This window comes from Copadichromis virginalis, linkage group LG18 (assembly GCF_057382275.1).
Source record: "Copadichromis virginalis isolate Kocher_CV1m ecotype Utaka linkage group LG18, C_Virginalis_male_GT1.1, whole genome shotgun sequence".
NCBI lineage: Eukaryota > Metazoa > Chordata > Actinopteri > Cichliformes > Cichlidae > Copadichromis > Copadichromis virginalis.
Window position 1 is genome coordinate 34,814,211 of NC_140635.1, and position 22,119 is coordinate 34,836,329.

At 40.8% G+C, this 22,119-nt stretch overlaps 2 protein-coding genes across 9 annotated transcripts in view; one reads left to right on the plus strand and one right to left on the minus strand.

Annotated features, from left to right (window-relative positions):
- astn1 (astrotactin 1) overlaps nucleotides 1–22,119 on the plus strand; it is a 500,282-nt gene that overhangs the window by 470,476 nt on the left and 7,687 nt on the right. For all 8 annotated transcript variants that reach the window (XM_085439848.1, XM_085439850.1, XM_085439853.1 and 5 more), the window contains 3 exons: nucleotides 833–968; nucleotides 4,103–4,203; nucleotides 6,773–6,956. In XM_085439848.1, the coding sequence (XP_085295974.1) occupies nucleotides 833–968; nucleotides 4,103–4,203; nucleotides 6,773–6,956 (421 nt within the window). The remainder of the gene's footprint in view (nucleotides 1–832; nucleotides 969–4,102; nucleotides 4,204–6,772; nucleotides 6,957–22,119) is intronic.
- Nucleotides 12,856–15,071, minus strand: LOC146688379 (uncharacterized). Its single transcript, XM_085439389.1, has 3 exons — nucleotides 13,671–15,071; nucleotides 13,098–13,374; nucleotides 12,856–13,001 (listed from the first exon to the last, which is right to left on the minus strand). Exons 1-3 carry the CDS (start codon nucleotides 15,069–15,071, stop codon nucleotides 12,856–12,858), a joined length of 1,824 nt encoding a protein of 607 aa, XP_085295515.1.

Genomic DNA, 22,119 nt, shown 5'->3' on the forward strand with positions numbered 1-22,119 from the left:
GTTAGTGTTGAATGTGCTGAAAAAAAGTGGGTGGACGCTGAATGAATAATACTCCCTTCGCAGCATGCAGTGTCAAGGTGCCCTTGGACACCCATCTGCAACAGTAAAGTCACTGAATGGACTGCATGTTTACAGAAGTGTTGGCGTCACAAGGAACACCGTGTTCTTTTTGCCTTTCTGTAACACGGGGGGACCCAAATCCCAGTAGCTGCATTCAAATGTTAGTGAACATGCCTATTTTTCACTTCATAAAATCTAGCTCTCTCTTATATATATATATATATATATATATATATGTGTGTATATATATATATTGTACTTCACGTGTATATTGCAGTGTAACAGTAAAATGCTCATCTGTTTTACATTTTGGGAAGGCGCAGCTGAAGCTGATATGAAGATGCATAATTCGGCCCTTTAAAAAGAGAACAGGTCAATTCTTTTGCTGTATAAATTAATTTAACCATTGAAAGTTGCACAAAACAGTTAAAAAGTTCACAATTAAAAAAAACACAACTGCCCTGAGATTAAAAATAAATAATGGGTCAACAATAATCGGATTTTGACAGTTTCAAATCAGAACTCAGTATTTATTTTGAGTGAATTTAAACAAATTATTTGCTGCCTTAAAAAAATAATGGCAGAATTGTAGCAGTAGAGAAACTAACACAAAAAGTAGTACTCTGACACATATTTTAGAGGGTTAATAGCGGGTTAATTGCCATAAATAAATCATAAGCAAATCATTCATAAATTTGAAGAATTGTCTGAACTGTATGAAATACTTGGATGAATTAATCCAGAGGAATCTCCTGACTTACCTTTGTTGCAGAAACCCTTTTAAGCTTTGTGGATGACATCTTGTCCGGGGCCAGGTCTCCATGTGTGATGTTAGGTGACATCCCTGACCTACTGTCCTCCTCCATCAGTATGATTATTCGCTGCCTGGAGCCCGACACCACATACATGTAAGTATGGAGTCTGTTCTGAGCGTGTCATGTAATAAGCAAAAGTGACCCGAAATAGGCACTCTGGTGGAGTTACTTTGTGTGTGTGTGCGTGTGTGTTTATAAGTAGTTTTAAACCTTGTGAGCCACAAAACAACATAATAGTTAAAGAAGAACTGACTGCGTTACAGTCAGTGCGGGAGCAGCGGCTTCGCTCGTGCACGATTCGTTTGCAGTTTGGAGCATAGATGTGATTGCATCCCCTAGTCCTCCCCCAGCCTGATTGCAGCTGGGGGAGGACTATCCTCCGCCTTGAGCGCTTTGGCACGAGCTAGGTGCCCTCGGCAGCACCCACTGCTTGTTGAGAGTAAGAGCGATAAGCGCTTTCACGTCAAAAAGTTGTCATAAATGAGTCTCCAATAACACCAGAAAAAGTAGCCAGATTTGTCCCTAGTTGCTTTTTAGAAAAAAAAGTCGCTAAATATAGCGACAAAGTTGCTAAGTTGGCAACACTGGCTGTAGAAAAATAGGCTTAAAAAATTGCTTACTGCAAAAACAAAATAGCTAACTCTTTAGCTAATAAAGAGCTAATTTGTTAGCTCCAGACTGAATGTGGCATCTTTTAACTTTAAGTTCAATTTTAGTTATCAGTATTATTATTGCAAATTTTATATATTTTTGATTTTAAATCATTTGATACTTTTGAAGTTAGCACTGTTGTCCACACTATGTTTTGCTTCTTTGTTTCTTCTTCAAATGTTACAAAGTACTAGCTGCTACTAAGCTAGTTAGTTAGCAACAGCAAATAATTAAATTCTTTTGATTTTTGTTTTATTTTGTGACATCACATGCAGCACTATCAGAGAAATGTCAATGTAGCTTGTTTTTGTGGTTTTACAATCTTTCAAATCCTCTATAATGTACCTTTTGTGTACTTCTCTTGCTAAGTAACAAACTGTAGATCATGTGGTTAAATGATCATCGTGCACCATTTGTCTATTATAAGCCACTTCACTTGTGCCGCGTAATACAGTCAGAACATCTGTGGGCTTTACACATTTTCCTAAATATTTGTGCAGCCTAGGTGGATTATGTTTATTTTTTTTATATTTTTTCCCCATATTGGCATGATGGTGTCACGCAGTTCCTTCATATTTTCGGTTGCACATCCATAATGGGAATCTTCCACCATAAAGGTGGTCTATTGGATTGAGATCTAATCAATTCTGAAGCTATTTGAGTCAAGTGAACTCATTCTCATATTCAAAGAAACCAGCCTGACATGATTTTAACTTTTTGGTACGTTATCTAGCTAGTAGCAGATAGATTGTGGTCATAAATGGATGGACATGGTCTCCAACATTACTCAGGTAGGCTATGGGATTTAACAATGTTCAGTTGGTACTAATGGGCCCCAGGTGTGCCAAGAAAATATCCCCCAACACATTACATCACCAACACCAGCCTGAACCATTAATACAGCACAGGATGAACATTACTTCCATGCTTTCATGTTTTTATGCAAATTCTGAGCCTGCCATCCAAGCAGCAGAAATCGAGCCAGCACAAACTGTATCCTCAGATTCTCGGTCTGCTGCTGAGGCTCACCCGCTTCACTGTTTGACAGAGAAGCTCTTGTAAGATGGTGGCTTGAGTTACTGTTGCCTTCCTATCAGTGCAAAGCAGTTTGGCCATTTGACCTCTGGGATTAACAAGGCATTGCCACTCACTGACTATTTCCTCTTTTTCGTAAACCCTAGAGACCCTTGCAGATCAACAGTTTCTGAAATACTCAGACCAGTTTATCTGGTATTAACAACCATGCCACGTTGGCACTCCTCCTTTAACTTCAGATTCTCAGTTTGAACTTCAAAAAGTTGTTTTGAACATGACTAAGTATATGGAGCTCCCATGTGACTGATTAGATTTTTGTGCTAATGAGCAGTTGAACAGGTCCTTGTCAGATTTAAAAACCTCAGTGGTCTGTCAGTGTATGTATATGCTTCCAGTGCAAAATTAAAAACACACACACACAGATGCACAAGCACCGGATGCTCAGATGCTCTCATTAGCATGCTCACACTTATCTCACAGAAAGCTTGCCAGGTGGGAAGCCACATGCATAACACACACACACACACAGAGACATTGCAGAGCAGAAGAACAGGGTGGAGAGGGGAAAAAGAGGGAGAAGAGAGAAAATGCAGAGGTAACATTTGGGGCTGAGAAAGAAAGAGAGGAAAGAGTGAGGAAAAGATAAACAGCAGTGTGTAGAGGCAAAGAGAAGTAAAGAAAAAAAGGGCAAAAGGCCCATGGACAGAGCTTCTTCAAACAATTTTGATGTATGTGGGTTCGGTGAACAGCTACACATGCTCTTTTAATTCCAGTATCAGCGAGATTCCTGCTCTTTCTATCCTGTCTGACAGCTCATTCATCTCCCTGAGCTCTTAGCTTGGGGAGAGCCTCTGCACCGAGGCCTTGTCTCTCCCATCAGCTCTTTATATTTTCTATAAAGATGGATTCCGTACAATGCTCATGAATGACACTTTGTAGAAGCAAAATACGCTCTTTCAGATAAAATATGCCCAAGAAAGGCATGCTAGAAACTCAAAGACAGCAAAAAACAGATACTTTGCAGTTGCATTAAAAGCAAAAGTTCAGTCTTTGAGTATATGATGGAAAGATTCAAATGGCTTTCTTCTAACCGAGAATATCTGTCATTCACTCGTCTATTTCTTTACACCTCTTTGCCTTTTGAGTGTTCGTACTGCTACATCATTCTTTGTTACTGCAACAATTGGCCACTAGGTGGAGATATTCATTCAGCGAAACTAGCTCTGCAGAGAACGGCAAATTGGGAGTGTGGCACTGTTCCCGTATTGATAATGCAGGCCCTGGTCTTCAAAGCAGGGGGTCTTTCGATTGGATTAACAGCTGCAGGAAATGCATCAGCTGTGACATGTTTGCTGCTGCTCATATGTTTTTTGTTCAGCACTTTCATGAGAATACACTGCAGGAAATCCATTTTATTACTTTAGGTTTTATAGATTTTCACTAACAAAATGGAAAAATGGACTTTATATTTCACAGTGCGTGTGTGTGTGTGTGTGTGTGTGTGTGTGTGTGTGTGTGTGTGTGTGCGTGCGTGCGTGCAGGTTCCGGCTATGGGCAGTAGACAACACGGGGCGCCGTTCAACTCCAAGTGAAGTCACCATCAAAACTCCATGTCCAACTGTGGATGACGTCAAAGCACAAGGTGAGGGGAAAAGACTGTACATCATTATTTGTGTAGTAAATATGATTGTTATATGATGTCAGAAAAATTCGGGGGAAAAAATTATATTTGGTGCAATTTTTTTTCATTTGTTTTTTTTATTTACCGGACAGACATTTGCTCTTTCTATTTGCAGTCATGTCTCAAAACCGCACAAAACAGATGTTAGATGAGTTCATCGAGCGAGTCATAAAGACACAGGCAGATAGTTTTCCTCTCTGGAGTAGAACTGTTTATGGACACTGTACACTAAGATCTCACGAGAATATTGGTTATAAAGTGTGCTATTTCATGTCAGAAATTAACGAGCTGAAATCATTTGTCACCCTGTGCACTAGTGAAGCTTCATACCAAAGACTTTATAGATCCTGCTGCTGAGTTGGAGACAGGGCTGTAGACATTTGGGTAGTGTCACAGTTTTCACCTTTTTGCCACTACAATTGAAGTATGGCTTTAATTAAAGGCCCTGGCCAAAAGTACCTTTTTTTCTGCCCTAGTACCATATTTCCTGGTGCTAAGGGTGGGCTGATTAAAAAAGTTACGCAAAAGCTGTTTCAGTGATAGGTGTGGGATATTTCTTCATTCCTAAATTAAGCAGGCAAATATTCAAGAGTTCATTTCAAGTGATGAATGATCATGGGATCCTTTTCATGGTGAAGAAAAACCCTTTTCCACCGGTCCCCAGAGGGGGAAAAACTCTCTCTGTAAGGTAGCTATCCGTTATTGAAGTCTACCATAAAGAGGCTTTGTGGACGACGCTTTGACAGAAGGTTCAACCTCATGAACAGAAAGGCCAGGTTAGAGACTAACTCTCAAACAGCATTCTTTGGACGGATGAAAGTAACATCAACCTGTCACAGAAGGACAGGAGTAACAAAAAATGGAGAAGGCTTGGAACAGCTCATGATCTGAACACAGTGAAGCCTGTGTGATGCATGGGCATGAGTGGTTTCAAATTGTACTTGGGTCACTAATGTTTATTAATGATGTGACAGAAGACAGAAGCAGCCAGATGAATTCTGAAGTGTACTGTGATCCATCCAGCCATCCATTCTCTTCCGCTTAAACAATTTAGGGTCGCAGGCACCCTGAAGCCAGGTCGCAGGTACCCTGCCTGTCACCCAGCTACCGCAGGGTGACAGGCAGGGTACACGTTGGTCTGATGCAGGGCCAAGCAGAACTTGCAAACTTGATATTGTCTACAATAGTGGACAAAGGCCTGAAAAATCAGGCTAAACAGGAATAAGCCACGTGGTCAGTCAGGTTGAATTTCACTAGCAGAGAAAAAAACCAAAGGGAGTAAGACACATCACAAACATCTGCAGACTTCAAGCCATCATTACATGGAAGGACTTCAGCAAAATATTAAAGTTCAATAATGATTTTTTAAAATTTGTCCAATTCCTATTTGAACCCTATTAAGGGGCTACTTAATTTACTGTGCTTGACTGTGAAAACAATTTCCAATGTAATTGTCTAATTGTATAAGAAAAGATGTGCCACTTAATGCAGTTGGTTTTAATTACTGGAAATCTACGCATGGTGTGACATGCAGTACGTGCCATGTAGTTGCTTTTACTGATTTTCTTGGCATTGTCACTTCCGAGAGGACTTACACTCCAAGGTTTTAGTTTCTTCAGTGAATTCTTCAACTTTGTTGTTGATGATTTATCCCTTTTAAAATGATCGGTAATGGTAGTGAGACCAAAATATTCATGTAAAATGACATCTGCTTTATTCATCTGAAATTGGAGCTGCAGAAGAAACAGGAAAGAACACATCTTCTCCACTTATGAGGCCATTATATTTAACAGTGCCCAATAACTGAGGGGAAAAAACTGCAATATGTCCAACATCTTTGTCAACATCAAAGAATCTCTTCCAATGACCCCAAAAACAAACGCATATTACAGTTACTGTGTCGCTGATCCTCCATCCTTGGGTATTTCACACAAACATGTGACCTCTGTCATCACTGGGAAGAAAGGGGTGCTGATCACTATCCAGTAACCAACATCCTAATTTGGGATTAGACTTCTTAATATTATTTCTTTATTACTCTGCCTCGCCCATACCTTAGCAACTGACATGATTCCACATGGATTCCTGTCGTGTCCTACAGTAATTGAAATTAAGAATGCATTCGTCAGCCTGTCAGGATCACTGTTAACAGCATTGTTTAAAATGAATGCAAAAACAGATAAGACCTGCCCCAGACAAACATTCTTCTCTCGCTATGAGCGATCTGCCCCGTCTGTCTACAGAAAGCGTGATTGCGTGTGAACTCAGCGAAGCTCCCCACCCAAACCTCAACAGCGTATCCAAAACAGCAGCGAGGCTAGCATGGATTCAGGAGAAAGATGACTTTGTCATTGGAACATCTTGCCTGGATCATTTAATATCAAGTAGCCCCAGTCGGCCTGTTCATTAAACATAAAAAAGGGTTTGAACTGATCGCCGGTATTGTTCTTTATTGTTGGGCATAGTTAACACTCGTTTCCTGCTCCTATTAAAGCTGCAAGTTAACCCCCGATTGTCTATACACTTTCAGAAATTGCAGATAAGATATATAACCTGTTTAACGGCTACACCAGTGGGAAGGAGCAACAGACAGCTTACAACACTCTGATGGACCTGGGCGCTCCTACACTGCACCGTGTGCTTTACCACTACAACCAGCGCTACGAGAGCTTTGGTGAATTCACCTGGAGGTGTGAGGACGAGTTGGGACCCAGGTACGGTTATTTGACTGTTTCTTTTCTTCCTTAACGAGTCAACAAGAACAAAAGATGCCACACTGGAAAATGCATGTTTATTGAACACCACAGGCAGTTTAGTTTTACCCACGCTGGAAACGACAGGAAAAAGTGACTTTTCTGCCAGACAATTGGGACTCAGCTTGTATTTCAAACGTGCCCACATCTCTGACGTGTAACCTCAGATCAGAAAAATGCATTCCTTCCAGCAAATTGATCATCAACTTTAACTTGATCGCCAATTTATCAGCAGAACCCAACAATATACAAAGCCCTGTAGGTCTGTCTTGAGTCAGACTTTTACAGAATACCAAAAGCCTTAATAACGTGTAGACTGTGTTCACTGTAATCAGTCTTCCAGATATGCGTGTGTGTGGGAGTGTGTGTAATCCATTCATGAGTTGCCCTCCCACCAACAAAGTGCAATCTGTCATACTGAGCTTGTGCAATTGACACTGACATCTTCAAACAATAACAGTGTGAGACTGAAGAAAGTGGCAACTAGACAAGAGTCTGGATTGGATCACAGTTTGTCAGAACAACACTTTAAAGTGCAATTTGAGCAGATAGGCCTTTCATAATCGAAACATTCACCAGCAATCCTGTAAAACCCAGAAAGCTAGGACTGAATTACAAGACATAGATGTGCTCTATTAGTGATTACTGCACCCCCAACAGCTTATAGGAATTTGTTCCCATTCTGACACAGATCTAGATCAGGTGCGATGAATAAATCAACAAATTGTGTCATATATAAACATGTGTATTATAATATTCTCACTGTCTACATATCCCAAGATTACACCAATAGTACATTAGTAACTAGTTCATTGAATGAGTACTGTGCGTATCCAGAGCTTGACCTTTTTTTTTTTTTTACCAGTGTAGTGTAGGAATGCCTCAGTTGACATTGAAATATACAGAGGGCTAATCTCTGGAGCTGAAAAAGTAAGCTAGCTGCCACTTGACGTTGGCGAGTCAATCCCCTTAGACTAGGGTTGCCAACTCCCTGAAAAATAAATAAGGGACACCTCGACCCAGTTGTCTTCACCCTTCCCAGTGTGGTGAATTTTCTAGCTCTTTTTTTGTGTGTGAAATTATTTTTTTAACCATTTGACTTGAAGTTGATTTAAGTAGATGCATATTCTATTCTTTGTGATATGAACACATGTGAAACAAATGATCATTTAGCTATTTATTTTTAGCTCAAAATGACAACATTAACACAGTAAAACAGGTCTCTTTCTTAAACAGAAGCCTGTCATGCTTAACTTTTGAGAATATAAGTAAATCTTTCTTTAAAAGAACTCTGTCCTGCTTAACTTAAAATAATAGAAAACAATAGAAAGAAAAACATTCTTGTAACAGTGCACATTTAGTGCATTTAGTACAATTGGCTTCAGCTGAGGTATTATTTCAGCTTTTCTAATGCTAATCAGCTGCTCCTGTTTGTAAACCCGCTTGTTCCCATGATTACGCATCTTAACTCATCATCATTATTCATCTATGTATTACTTTTATGTATTAGTCATCAATTTGTTGTAATCATCTATCCTTGCAGTTGTTTGTTACACAAAATAAATTATATTATCACACTTCTGGCCACATAGCGCTGATATTCACTGCACATGCCCATATTAACTTTTTCCAGCCAGGTGTTTTCCTTTTCCCATTCTTCCCTTTCTCTGAGGGGAACAAACATTGCTGCTCTAATGCTGGGCTCACACTGTGCGGTTTTTGGCCCATTTTGAGCCGATTTTTGAGTCGTGCGACCGATTTGGTGATCGGACCGATTTTGGCCTTCATCGTGCGTCGTGTAGTATACGTGGGGTAACGAGAAGCGATTAACACCTCGAGCAGCTCCCGATCATCAATCGCTCGTGAGGGTGTCACCACAGGCGCTCACACTGCTCACGTGCAAACACGTAAACGTCGGTGAAAAAGACGGAGCAGCACGGCTGTGCAGCGTGTGATCTGGACACAAGTGATGGAGGCACTTGTAGAACTTTGGAAAGCTCATCCGAGCCTTTTCGATGTGGCCTCACAAAATTATCACGACCACAACAACCGTGAAAATAGTTGGATTTACACTGCTGCTCAATCACAGCTGCCTGATCATGTTTTTCATTAGCAATTTAGCAAAGTTGATGGTGGTGGTGTGTCTGTGTGAGTGAGAGACAGAGAGAGCGAGCGACAGATTTTCTGTTATAACCTTCATGTTATGGAGGCACAGTGTGAGCACTCAGGTCGCATCAGAGCATCGGGCGGTATAGTGTGAGACCCTGCATCGTGACCTACCAACTTCTAACCCCTGCGAGTCAATCGTACAGTTTGAGCAGGAGCTGAATAACGCGACTGAAAAAATCGCAGTGTCTGCCCAGCTTTAGGTGACTGTCGTCCGAGACTTGCACCGCAGAGTCGGCGTTTGTTTCCCTGTTGGCCATGCTTCTTGTTGTGGTCATCTGTTGTCTTCCGGTATTTTCTCTGTAAGCGACCTTTCCTCGACCAATGAGATGAGCGGTAATCTGAATTGTCATACTCGAATTGTCATAAGTGTGCTGTCAGCTCATTGGTCACAAAGCAGGAGAGGGGCTGGGAATTATGTTTTCAAACAAAGCGTTAATTCCATTAACATTTATAGACTACTTTTGATTCTCACTGTATTACGGGACAAAGTGCGTCCCTTATTAGCTCAATACGGGACGTGTACTTTTGTTTCTAAATACAGGACGATTCCGTATTTTAAGGGACGGTTGGCAACCCCACCTTAAACTATGTTAAAACTGAAAACTTTCCAACACTTTCCTACGAATAAATGTTATAGTCTTTATGGATTCTTCCCTCCCTTCAAAACAACTCTGAGTGAGGTGATTTATTTATTTTTTTTGCAACTCCTTGAGTTAGCTTGTGTTAGCTAAATGATGCTATGTTGTCCAGAACGGGCTAACGTTAGCCTACACATTGTCTTTGCATTTAACTGCTCTCTGGAAAAAACATCTCATCTTTGGTACCGTAGCTGTGTTTTTTGCCCAACATGCGCTGCAAGCAATTTCTTTTGCACTGCACTTACATTTGGCCTGAGCATCTATTCCCACAACAATCCGCACAAGTTGTCTGACGTGATCTGTGCATAACAACAGTTACAGCTTGAACAGAAAACAGCTCTAAATAAAACCAAAACTGTGCTTCGTACACTTTTCGGTGCAAGCGCTAATTTGTTCCACTGTTATTACAAACACATTTATAGGGTCTCCATTATATCAGCTCTTTCAAAAGCTCAGCACACTGTTGTTTCGACTCTCAAAGGTGGGCAGATGTGCCGCTCACAGTTTCCAAAGCGCTGTCTCTGATTGCAAAGCGGTTGTTTACGTGAATTAGAGTTACGGGAGAAAGTCAGTCAAACTGACTGGGAAGCCGAGTGCTTTTAACCTCTGTGACATCACCGGGGCCATTTAGTAACTCGCAACCATGGAGGGCCCCAAATTTCCGCCCAAACTACGTATAAGTACCCATAATGTAAAACTGTAGCTTAATGTTTTATAAACAGAGCCATGTGTCTGAAATAAAACCTACTTATAAACAGCAGTCTGTGTTACACGCTTTCGCTTTGGCAGGTGAGACTGATTAGCAAAGGCTCCCTTAATTCTGTGTTTCTCCCTCTGTCTGTGGGCTCCCCCGCCCTAAATGAAAGGTTGGTTTTAATAGGGACCATGCTGGAAAGAGTTGATGTAATTGAGGGAGTTGCTTCTGAAGTGTTCCATTAAAATACACTTACATTAACAGCCTCCCAATTTAGTTAAAGGGAGGGGTGATTAATGTTAATAAAGGCACCTCAGAGCTGGAAAAGTGGCAGAGAAGTGCATTTGAGGTGAGAGCTGGCAACAGCGGAAGGAAGTATAAACATGTTTTGTTTAGCCAAGTCATCAAATGAACATTAGACTTTCCTATGTATCTACTTTAGAGTGAGGAAAGACCTGAGCTGTATGCTGTCTATTGTTACCAGGCGAGCGTGCAGGCAGCGAGGTTAATGGCCTCGCAGCTCCGCCGCCGTGTGTCTGAGTGTGCTGACAAGCTTCCCTGTGGCGTCAAGCAGTTTGTTTCTCTGACGTTATTTGACCGTTGGGGAAAACAAATGCAGCAGATAAATGGCCGCACCTATGCCAGGACAAAAATACTACTGATATCATTTTTAAGAAACCAAAATAACCGTCATGCATATTTCTGGCTTTTCAGGCATCTTGTGTTGATGTTGGCCCGATGCTGCAAAAACATCTCAGATCATGATGATCATTGTCATTCAGCTGAACCGGGAAAACATTTTTCTAATCTAGACTAGACTCATTATGGACATATTAGGATAAAGATTGTATTTCTGTTTAATTCCAGACAGAATTTTTAATCTGTGGCTTACTGCATATTTTTCTAAGCAGATGACTGTAGAAATAAAAAAGCTACAAAAAAAACAACCTAAACTAAACATTAGGGTTGGGGCAGAGCTGCTACTACTGCTTTGATGAAACTGTCTCTTTGTTCTGATTGTTCTCCTTGCATTTCGTTTGCTTTTTACAGAAAAGTAAACTTGGAAGTCACAAAATCCAGAAAAAAGCAGCTGTTTACATGTTCTAGTAACTGCACCTGCATACTTTCTATTAAGTAGTGCTTCAGTATTACTGTATAGGGGAAACAGCACTCGCCCCAATGGAACTTGAAGTCCTATTGAAAACAACGTGTTCCTTTTGTAAACATCGGTTCCCAGTGGAGTCAAAAAGAGGACTAAAGCACCATATGCTTTTGGGTAGGCCTGCCTTGTAATTAGGAAGTGAATACCGTACAAGAGTGCAGTTTGGTTTCCAGTGTTGGGTAAGTTACTTTAAAATAGTAACTCAGTTACATTACTAGTTACTTCTCTCAAAAGTAACTCAGTTACTTCAAGTTACTCGTTACTTTCGAAGTAACTAGTTACTAGGGAAAGTAACTTTGGTTTTACCCAGAATTCTCTTATTAATGTGTTGCTTCCCTAACTGGATACCCAGCAAGGATGCCAGTCTTCTAGCTTGCTTACATGTTAGCACTATCCAGCCACAAGTACACTGTGCCACCTAATGGCCTGAACCTAAAATAGTTAAAATGGCAGTGTAGTAGTTCGAGTGCAAGTCAATGATGAAATGAATGAAACTAAATTAGAAATTAACAAAGTTTGTTTTATGTGTCACTTTTTTATCTGTGTGTTTTAATCTATTTCTAATGTTTCAACCCTCTACAAATGCAAACTCATCATTCTCGGGTTGTTACAGCAGTGTCTAATCATTGTACGTAGTATCACTAGGAAGAAGCAGTGGATCACAAAACAACATACAGTGTGTTGAAACTTTTGAAAGATATTTATTTTTGCCATTTAAATGGACAGAAAGTATGCTTTTAGCAGTGCCAACATTAAACTGTACCTCAGACAATTTAGGACCTGTAGGTATCAAAGTGCAAAAACATGTAGTGCAAAAAATGATTTAACATAAACACGGTGAGGTTTGTCCATTCTTTGTAAAGTTAACTGAACTTAACTTTGTAAACTTAACTGCTGAATTCCACCAACTGGAGACCTCATGTTCAGTAATAAAAGTATTTTCAGAGAAAGAGAAGAGAAATAAAATTAATTACAAGTATGTTCAGCCCCACAAACAGAAATAAAATAAATAATAACTATTTTCAGCTTCATAAACAGTCAAACCAAAATAATATTGCCTCCATACAGGCCATGTAGATAAATAAAATATAAAGGTATTTTAAGTGCTTCAGAAGCCCAAGTTTCACTTGGAAATAACCCTACTTTACCTTGTAGAGCACCACTGAAGGCAACACATCATCATCATATGAGCACTACTCAACTTTGGTTTCCATCAAACCAACGATTGTACCTCAAGAGGAGAAGCTTCTCAAACTTATGATCAGACAACTTGTTCCTCTTTGGAGTGAGAATCAGGTTTCCCAGGCTGAAAAGCTTTTCAACTGGGGCACTTGAAGGAGTAGCTGCATTAAGTTTAAGAGAGAGTTTCTTTATCATTGGGAAATGATTCAGAGAGTCTAACCCTGTTGCTCCTGATTTGAGGTACTCAGCTACCTCACCTTCAGCAGTGGCATATATGTCCTCATTCTCTTCAAAGGAGAAGAACTCATCCTCTTTGCTAGAACCCGCGTGCTGTGTTGTGTTGGTGGCGCTGGTACCTGGTTGTAGCTGATCTTGCTCAGGGAGAAGTTTTCGACACTCTACCAGCAGACGTGCCTTTGCGAGGTCCTTCCGCGCCTGGTCATGTAGCCAACGAAGCTTAAATTTTGGTAGTGTCACAGCAGCCAGCAAAGCATCTTCACTTCCAAGGACATGTGCAAACCTTGTTTTGACTGCCTGTAATAACGACACAGTAAAAGTGCAAAAAACATTTTTGCATGAGAAAGTATGCATTGTTTCAACATTAAATTAATTAAATATTAACAGCATGCTGTAGTTTTATATAGAATGTATTTTAATTTGTAAATAGTGTGTATTTTACTACGTTGTATTTATTTTATTTATTTATTGGGGTTAAGTATCTGTAACTGTAACAGCATTCACTTGCATGTGAACAGCACAGCACAATATAAAAAGCAATTGAGTAAAACATTTCATTAAAGATAAACACAAATGAAAATATCATCTCTTACCTGGACAACTGTATCTGGTAGCCCAACAAGAATTTGCAGACCATTTTTTATAGCCAGAGTCTTGGTCATTAGCGATTCCAGTGTGGGTAGGAGTGTGCCATAAAAACAATGGTCTTCTCCTTGAAGAATGTCCAGTGCCACAGTAAGTGGTTTCATGACTGCACAGTACTCTCTGATACACTGATGCTCCCTCTCATTGAAACATTTCAACCGTAATGTGGATGAGATTGTGTTCAGCTCCACCACAGGTATCTTTGAAATTCTCTCCAGAGCATAATAGAACGAGTTCCACCTTGTTGTGCAAGGTACTAGTAGCTTCTTTGCAATAATGTCGTCCACAATCTCAGCAGCCACTGTGGAACGACTGGCCTTGTTCCACAGCCCTGCACATTTTGTGGTGGCACTTCTGTAGATGGTTTTTGTTGCAGCTTCAGACAATAGCCACTTCTCCACCTCAGTGCAAGAGATAAGATTCATTGTGTGCGATGCACATCTCTGATGTGGCGGTAAAGAAATTGCATCATCAGCATCATCAGCAGCATTCTGCAGCACATCCCCAATTGAAACAAAAGTCACCCCATCCTCCTCAGATTCAGAGTCATCTGACTCAGGTGCTGGCTGGTACACTTTAAAAGCCTTGACAAAATTGGAGCCATTATCCGTTACAGTTGATGTGATTTTAAACGATAGGCCATGAGATGAGTTAATGTTGTCCAGCTCAGATGCAATACTGTCATACGTATGTCGACCCATAAATCGCCTGCATGCCAGCGCTGCTTTCTCACGTTTCATGTTTTGTGCATTTATCCAATGCGCGGTCACACCAAGAAAACTTTTATTATGCACAGTCCAAATGTCTGCTGTTGTGGAGATGTATTCTACCATGTCAAGTGTATTTTTGAGCTCTGACTCCATGTTGGCATATTCTTGGTCTAGGAAACTGGAAAATATCTTTCTGGATGGTGCCTTCCCAGCTCTCCCTCGCACAGGTATATGACTAATCAGTTGTCTGAAAGCATGGGACTCAACCGTTGAGATGGGTTTCATGTCTTCCACAACATACCTGGCAATCAGCCTGTGTAGCTGGGGCTGGGTGATGGACTGTGCAGCAGGCTGTCCGAAATCAAGCTTTCGTTGTTTTGCTGGAATAGCATCAACGGAGCTAGAGTCACCGACGTTGCCTTCAGGTTCTTTTTCAACTAAGTTGGTAGATGCATGCTGTTTCTGAAGATGTTTCATCAGATTAGAATTGCTAGTCTTTGATGTCGAAAGAGTTTTAGAACCTCCACAGAGAGTACAGTTCACGACAATATTCCTGTCTTTTTCCAACACAAAGGAGAAATAATGTGAATATTTCCAGGAGAGAAAACACATGCCTGGACCATCTTCGACTGCCGCCATGATTGTAGCTTACGTCACAGTGTCACGTGCCCTTTTTACGTCCAGCACGGAAACTGCAGTCGTGGTGCTTTCCTTTGTACTCGGGACTCAGAAATTCGGGACTGCAGATGAGCTGCATATGTGTAGTAGTAATTTGTTTTTGTAGAGAGCTAGCAAAACAAGCGTTTTCGAGGGCGTCGCCATATTGGAATCCAGACTTCTCCAACGAGGCTAACCAGAACACCGTTTACTCGAGTGTGACATTATTCCCAGGCTCGTGTTCCGATTTCCGAGGTAAGTTAAACGCAACACACGAAGTAACGAGTAACGACCCTATCTAAATCCCAGTAACGAGTAACGCGTTCCTGATTTTGGCATAATAACTAGTTACCGTGCTCGTTACCACAATAATAACGTAGTTACTGTAACGCGTTACTTAATAACGCGTTAGTCCCAACACTGTTGGTTTCACAGTCAGATTTATCTCTCGCTCATCACGTTAGGTTTCAAAACATCAAGACGGCAACTGCAAAAATGCTGCTGGGCTTCAACGTTGGACTTTACTAACCAATTAGTGGCATCGCTGTGGCTACATTCAGCTCTTGGTGCCACATTTGATGGAAATGAAAATAGTAATCAATAGTCAAAGTGAAAAAATGATGCAGCAGCCTAGTCAATTTTGCTGAAATTTCATTACAGCAATTCAAAATGGTAATCAGTTAGCCTGACAATACTGGGGCATGCTTCTAATTAGACGGTGGATGGTGTCCCGAGGGATCTCCTACCAGATGTTGACCAGGGCATCACAGACCTCTTTGACAGTCCAAGGTGCAGCCTGGTGGCATCGGATAGACTAAACCATAATGTGCCAGTGGTACGAGCGTGGGAGCCAGTCAGTGGTATCAATTCCTTCTTCCTGGGAACTGCCTGAATACTTACCATATGAAGCCAGGCATTGTTGTGCACCAGTGTCCTGCTAGAGGTCATTTTGTAGCTCTGGCAGTGCTCATCCTCTTCCTCATTGCACAAAGGAGCAGATACCAGTCCCGCTGATGAGTTAAAGACTTTAGAGTAGAGTACCCTAGAGTAACTGCCTGTCTCCTGGAATCTCCCCCATGGTCTTGAGACTGTGCTGGGAAAAACATAAAACCTGTTGGCAATGGCATGTGTTGGACTACCTGGACAAATTGCGATCTGTGCAACCTCTGCAGGGTCCAAGTATCGCCTCATGCTACCAGTAGTGGCGTTGCCCCTAACCAAATGCAAAACTAGCAAAAATTCAGTCAGAATAGACGGGGAGGAAAAAAATGTCAGCAAGCCTCCACCTCTAAAAGCTTTCATTTTGGGGCTGTCTCATTGTTGCCGCTCTAGTGCACCTGTTGTTAATTATAATAACATTAAAGCAGCTGAAACTGATACTTGAACTGGATACACTCTAAAGCGACAACATCAATATCCCAGAAAAGTGTTCCTTCTATTTATTTATTTGTTTTTTGAGCACCTATGTGTCTGCCTCATAGAATGGCATTGTATTGCTTATATTCTAACTAATATTGGGACGTTTTACAGTAAAAAAGCTGTAAAATGCCAGAATAATTGGCATAGCTAACACTGTATGCATTGACCTGGTACTTGGTAAGAAATTGGTAGGAGGCATTTCTCATAAACATCCATGAAATTAGTCCTTGCTGTCCTAAACCCTTGTTGTAAGTCTCTTTAGTTGTGGTTTGTTCTTAAATCAGCAGTTTTGTGGTACTTGAGAGACAATATAGCTCTCCCATCCAAACACCTCAGGTCTGTTGTGCTGCTGAGAGTAAACAGCAGGGTGGACACAAACTCACACACACCCAGACCACAAATGCATACCCACGCACATTTTCATCTTCCCAGATCAGTTCGACTTGTTATGAAGAGAATTCCCCAGTTTCCCTGTCACAAACAATGAGGACAGAATAAACGAGATTTTCATTAGCTAGTCAAAATACAGATAACAAGAGCCCCGCTCAGGCTCTGACTCAATGTAAACTCGTATCAGCCAAGTAAGCAATATCTGGAAACAAATGAATGAACAAATGTGGCTTTATCTTTCTTGTGGCGGCAGATATTCAGATCTGCTGTTTTTAGAAACGTATCGGATCTCACTGACGAGAACCTTTGGCATTCTCCACGGGACATTTGTGTTGCCTTTTTCATGCAACATTGTGTGATGCTTTAACTCAAACCATAAACTCACCGAAAGACTGTCTCTCCAAGGCTCGACAATTCTCCTCCCAAGGGCCAGACCTTGTCATCGCCGGGGGAGCACCCGTCACGTTAGGCACGCCGCCTGGCTATTGACTTCAAAACGCTAGATGTTTTGGCTTGGCTGAAAAGAAAGGAATCCTCGATCCTCCCGTCCCGACCGTGTCCTTGGTTGGACTCGGTGCCCTTTGATGAACTGAAAAATATTTGATCCTTTTTGTTGAGTTTCTTTCTGTTTTTCCTTGACAGTCTCTCTAATCAGAGCGCTTGCGATAATAAGTATTGTTATAGTTGGAATTTCTCTCAGGAAATCATAATCATAATCACCGCAGACTGTTTACTTTGCTCGCTGACTTTTTATAGTTGAGACAAGGATGGAAATACACACACACTTGAAGCAGAAGTGCCTTTTTGCTGTTTGTCTGCTGGTGATTTATTGGTTTCTGTGATACTGAAGAATGAACAGAAATATATAAATATTTACACACTCTGGTATAGACTTTTAATAGAAAATTGCATTATCAGTATCAGTGCACATTGTTATGAGTTTGCTTACCAATTACATGAACCTTATCAGCAGCATCAGAGGCAACCCAGGGGGCCATTGACTGGTTCCTCTGCAGTTAGAGTATTTTTAGCAGTTTGTGCGTTTTCACCTTTTTTTCCCATTTGTAGCCTGCTCACATTGTAATACGTGATACTGTAATTAATAAAAAATAGACCATTATGTTCCCTAAATGTATAATGTATACTGATGTTGTTCAGTATTAAAGATAAAAAGCTCTGACAGATCAGTGAGAAAGCATTTTTGTTCCACGTGTACATTAGATTTTAAATGTGACGCGTTACTTCACTGACTTCGTTTATTAAATTATAGTTGCAATTATATCCTGTTACAAAGGCTCTTCAGTTACCTTCAGGCCAGCCAAAGAGAAAGGAGAAAAAACATTCAACTAATGCACTTGCTACAATCAGCTGTTTTCAGAGTTTTGAAGTGGTCTACAGCTTTTGGGTAGAGATGATATGGACAGGGCTTTTATTTTTGTTGCACAAAAGAACAAGAATAAAGCGGGACTGAAGCAGTGCAGGATCATCTAGACAGAGAATGGAACAACAGGTAGCCACCATCCAAAGAAGAGCTTTCAGTGTCTTTTAAGAAGCCCGGAGATGATTTCCTGAAGACTACTTCAAGAAACGTCCGAAGAGAGTTCAGACTGTGTTGAAGGATAAACGTGGTCATATGAAATATTAACTTAGATTAGAATTGTGTAAACTCAAGATGCTCTATTTCCACATATGTTTGCAAATGCTTTCATAAATCGCTAATTCCCATTTTACAAGAAATCTTTATAGAAATGAGGGGTTGCAACACTTTTTCAAGTTTGCTGCTTGATAGTTAGATATCATTTAAAGCCTAAATTTATGAGAATTGACTTTAAAAAGTATGAATTAGCCCCAAAAAGGTCAAAAACCTTATCTGACCTAAATTTGGTCTTCGCAGTCTTTTGCAAGTCCAGTTGACGTCACGCAGGGCTGCTACTATTAGATGACTCACTGGACCATTCTGTCTCCTTGTACCTGTGGCTCTATGATGTTTGCTGGATTTCCCTCTGTGTCAGATCAGTGATTCATGAACATGGCTTTATTTATTTATTTATTTATTTATTTTATTTTATTTTATTGTGGAAGAAGTTGCAGGGAGGCATTTCTGGAAAGTGGGGCCAATTCTAAGGAAAGATGGTGTTGGTGTCAATAACCTCTGTGTGTGTGTGTGTGTGTGTGTGTGTGTGTGTGTGTGTGTGTGTGTGTGTGTGTGTGTGTGTGTGTGTGTGTGTGTGTGTGTGTGTGTGTGTGTGTGTGTGTGTGTATACCAGCACCCAATGGCACACAGTTGCAGTATAGTTCAGGTCTTTTGTGCTGAATGTTTTCCTTTAAACGCATCAGGATGGATAACCGCTGTGTTGACAGTCAGACTGTGGGGCAAGACTCTTCATCGCAAAACTGCTGAAAAGTGCTGGGCTTAAGCCGGAGAGCGAGCTCTCATCACCAGCATCTATCCCACAGAAAAGAAAAGTCAGGTCAGTTTGAAAGTTTGAGGCTTGTGATGAAAAAGCACAATGTGTATGGACATTACAGGACTCCCAGGGAGCAATTAAGCTCTGGCTAATTCTATTAAAAAAGGTGATCTTTGGGACAGATTTTAAAATTTTTCGTTATTTCTACTATGCCCTTTGACGCCCTTCAACCCCAATCCCAGTACTGGTTTTTAGTCCCATCCGCCTCACCCTTTTCACAATAAAAGACTTACAAATATTAGGCCAGTGGCTAATTCGTGTATGTCTGTATGCCTGCTTGGATATGCACGGTCAAAACCACACAAATGTTTGGGGTTTGCATCGGTTTTTTGCAGCTCTCACGTTGTATTGTGGAAACCATTTTCCATCCCTATAGATGCACAAGAGTTTATGGTGACAGCCGTTGCTATTTGGAACCTGTGGAATGTTCCTCAGCTTTCCTGAAAAATGAAAGCACAACAAACCACATTTATGAATATTGAAATAAATATCCCCTATTTCCCCAGACCACTGACATGTGTGTCAAAATATTGGGAATATAAAGAGGTTTCAGAAAAACTTTATGAATGGCAGTCTAACTGCGGACTACCAGCACAACACAGAGCTGCCTGTCTACTGAGAGGCAGTGCAACAAGGCTGGCATCATTAAAGTAACAATTTCTCTGCAGCTGCAGACAACATCACTAAGGCTGTCCACATTAGGCTTTAAAGACAGTCCAGCAGTGTATACAAAGTACAAGTGCAACATGTTGCTTCTCATGTATCTTTACATGTGAAGTGATTTGCAAAATCTGCCAAAAATAACACAGACACTGATGGTGTCTTGCCCGTTTGAAGGGAGCTGTGGTGTAAAGAGAGCACTGCTTTTCCAGAAATAACATGAACACACACACACTAGGAAATAGGGTGATGAGCTGTATGTTTACAGAACAGCAGTTAATGCGGTGTTGGCATGAGATGGGAGATGAAATGCAGCAGAATCCACAGGCCACCGCATCGGTATTATTGCAGCGTGCGAGTCCATTCAAAACAGCAGTGAACTGCAGCTTAACAGCAAAATCAAACGGTGAAAAAAAGGACTTGTGGGTTATCATTTGAATGGGAGTTTGACAAGTGGATATTAGCTTGCCGCAGAGACTGGAGGAAAAAAGTCACAAATAAAAAAACATTTTTCTTGTTTGCTCCTAATGGTTGGTTTTATTCAAAGTTGAAATCCAGATCAGACTACAAATTCTATCCAAACTGAGCATCGTATAAAACCAAATGTTCTAGGTACCCCAGGAAACGGGCACGTGGAGGTTTACCAGGCTGAAGCCCAAAGCAGAATCTCATTGCTGAAGAACGGGCAGGGTTCAGAGGTCATGTGATCAAGGCCTTCGCCTTCTGCCATGATCACGTTTAACAACAACAACAACATCAATCTTGTCATTGAAGAGACTTTCATTGTTTGACTATAATATTATAGACTAATATTTGTGGAAAATAAATAAAAAATTGCAAAATAGGCAAATTAGTTATTGTCAGGCAATCATTAATGTTCTCTCAGGTCTTGGTAATCAGGGAACAAAGAACATGATCATTAAAAATGACACAACAACAGCTACCTTTGTTTTGATAAGACTTTTCTAAGGCTTCGTTACCAACTATGAACACTTTTTACAACATAAAAAGCATTAAAAACTTCAAGATAAAGCATTAAAAACTGAGCATTACCTGTACAAATGAAAGCACCATTAGGCTACATGCACTTATTGGTGCATGGGTCAGTAGGTAGCAGTGTGTGGCACACCTCAGCCACATCTAGATGTTTTCACGAAGGGTAAAGAAAAGCGTTGTTCATCACGTTAGTAGAAAGTAGGAAATTTGACCCAGATGGCAGTTAACTTTTGTTTACATGGGACCTTTGATTTACTGCAAATAGATATGTTTATCTTTAAAGTGAGACCAGGTAACTTCTCGAAGAACAAAGAGCACATTCTTCCTCTCACTAATGAAACGCTGAAACCACGAACACATCATTAATCTTTTCAGGACTTTCACTGCCTTAATTGGTCTGGTGGAACCAGCTCATGCTAGCTAATGTTAGCGAACTTTAGAACTGTACAACAGTGGCACTAACATAACATCCATCCATCCATCTTCATCCGCTTTATCCGGGGCCGGGTCGCGGGGGCAGCAGCCTAAGCAAAGGCAACTAACATAACAAAGTGTGCTTTTTTTGCTTGATGATTCCTGTCATGTTTCCTTTGGTCCTACACGCCACCTCTGCCGATTTCTTAGATACCACAAAAATTGAATAATTTAATCCAACTTAATCAACTTTGCACAAAAGTAATTTGCACTGAAACATCTGCATTGACCACTGCACCTCTAGACAGAAACCACCCCTACTGCTCATTCCGTTGCTCCTTGGACTCTAGCATGAACTCGTGTATAAATTGTCAGTGCTCAAACTGTCTGTCTGTGTCACTCTTGTACTGTGTATTTATATTATTCATATGGTTATTTTATTACATAGTTTCTTAAAATATGCTAGCATATATGCACTTTTACGGAGCTGCTTTTTAATCTTGTTATACCGTGTATAATGATAATAAAGGCTTTTATTATGCTTTCACTCTGCCTCTAGCAAAGGCCTGGGCTGAACCAGGGTCTGTGTGCAGCCCGAGTCCACCATATCCTGGTGTATACCCCCTTAGCACCTTAGTGGCACGCTGTACGTCCCTCTGAGACTGATGGAGGGTATTGAAGGG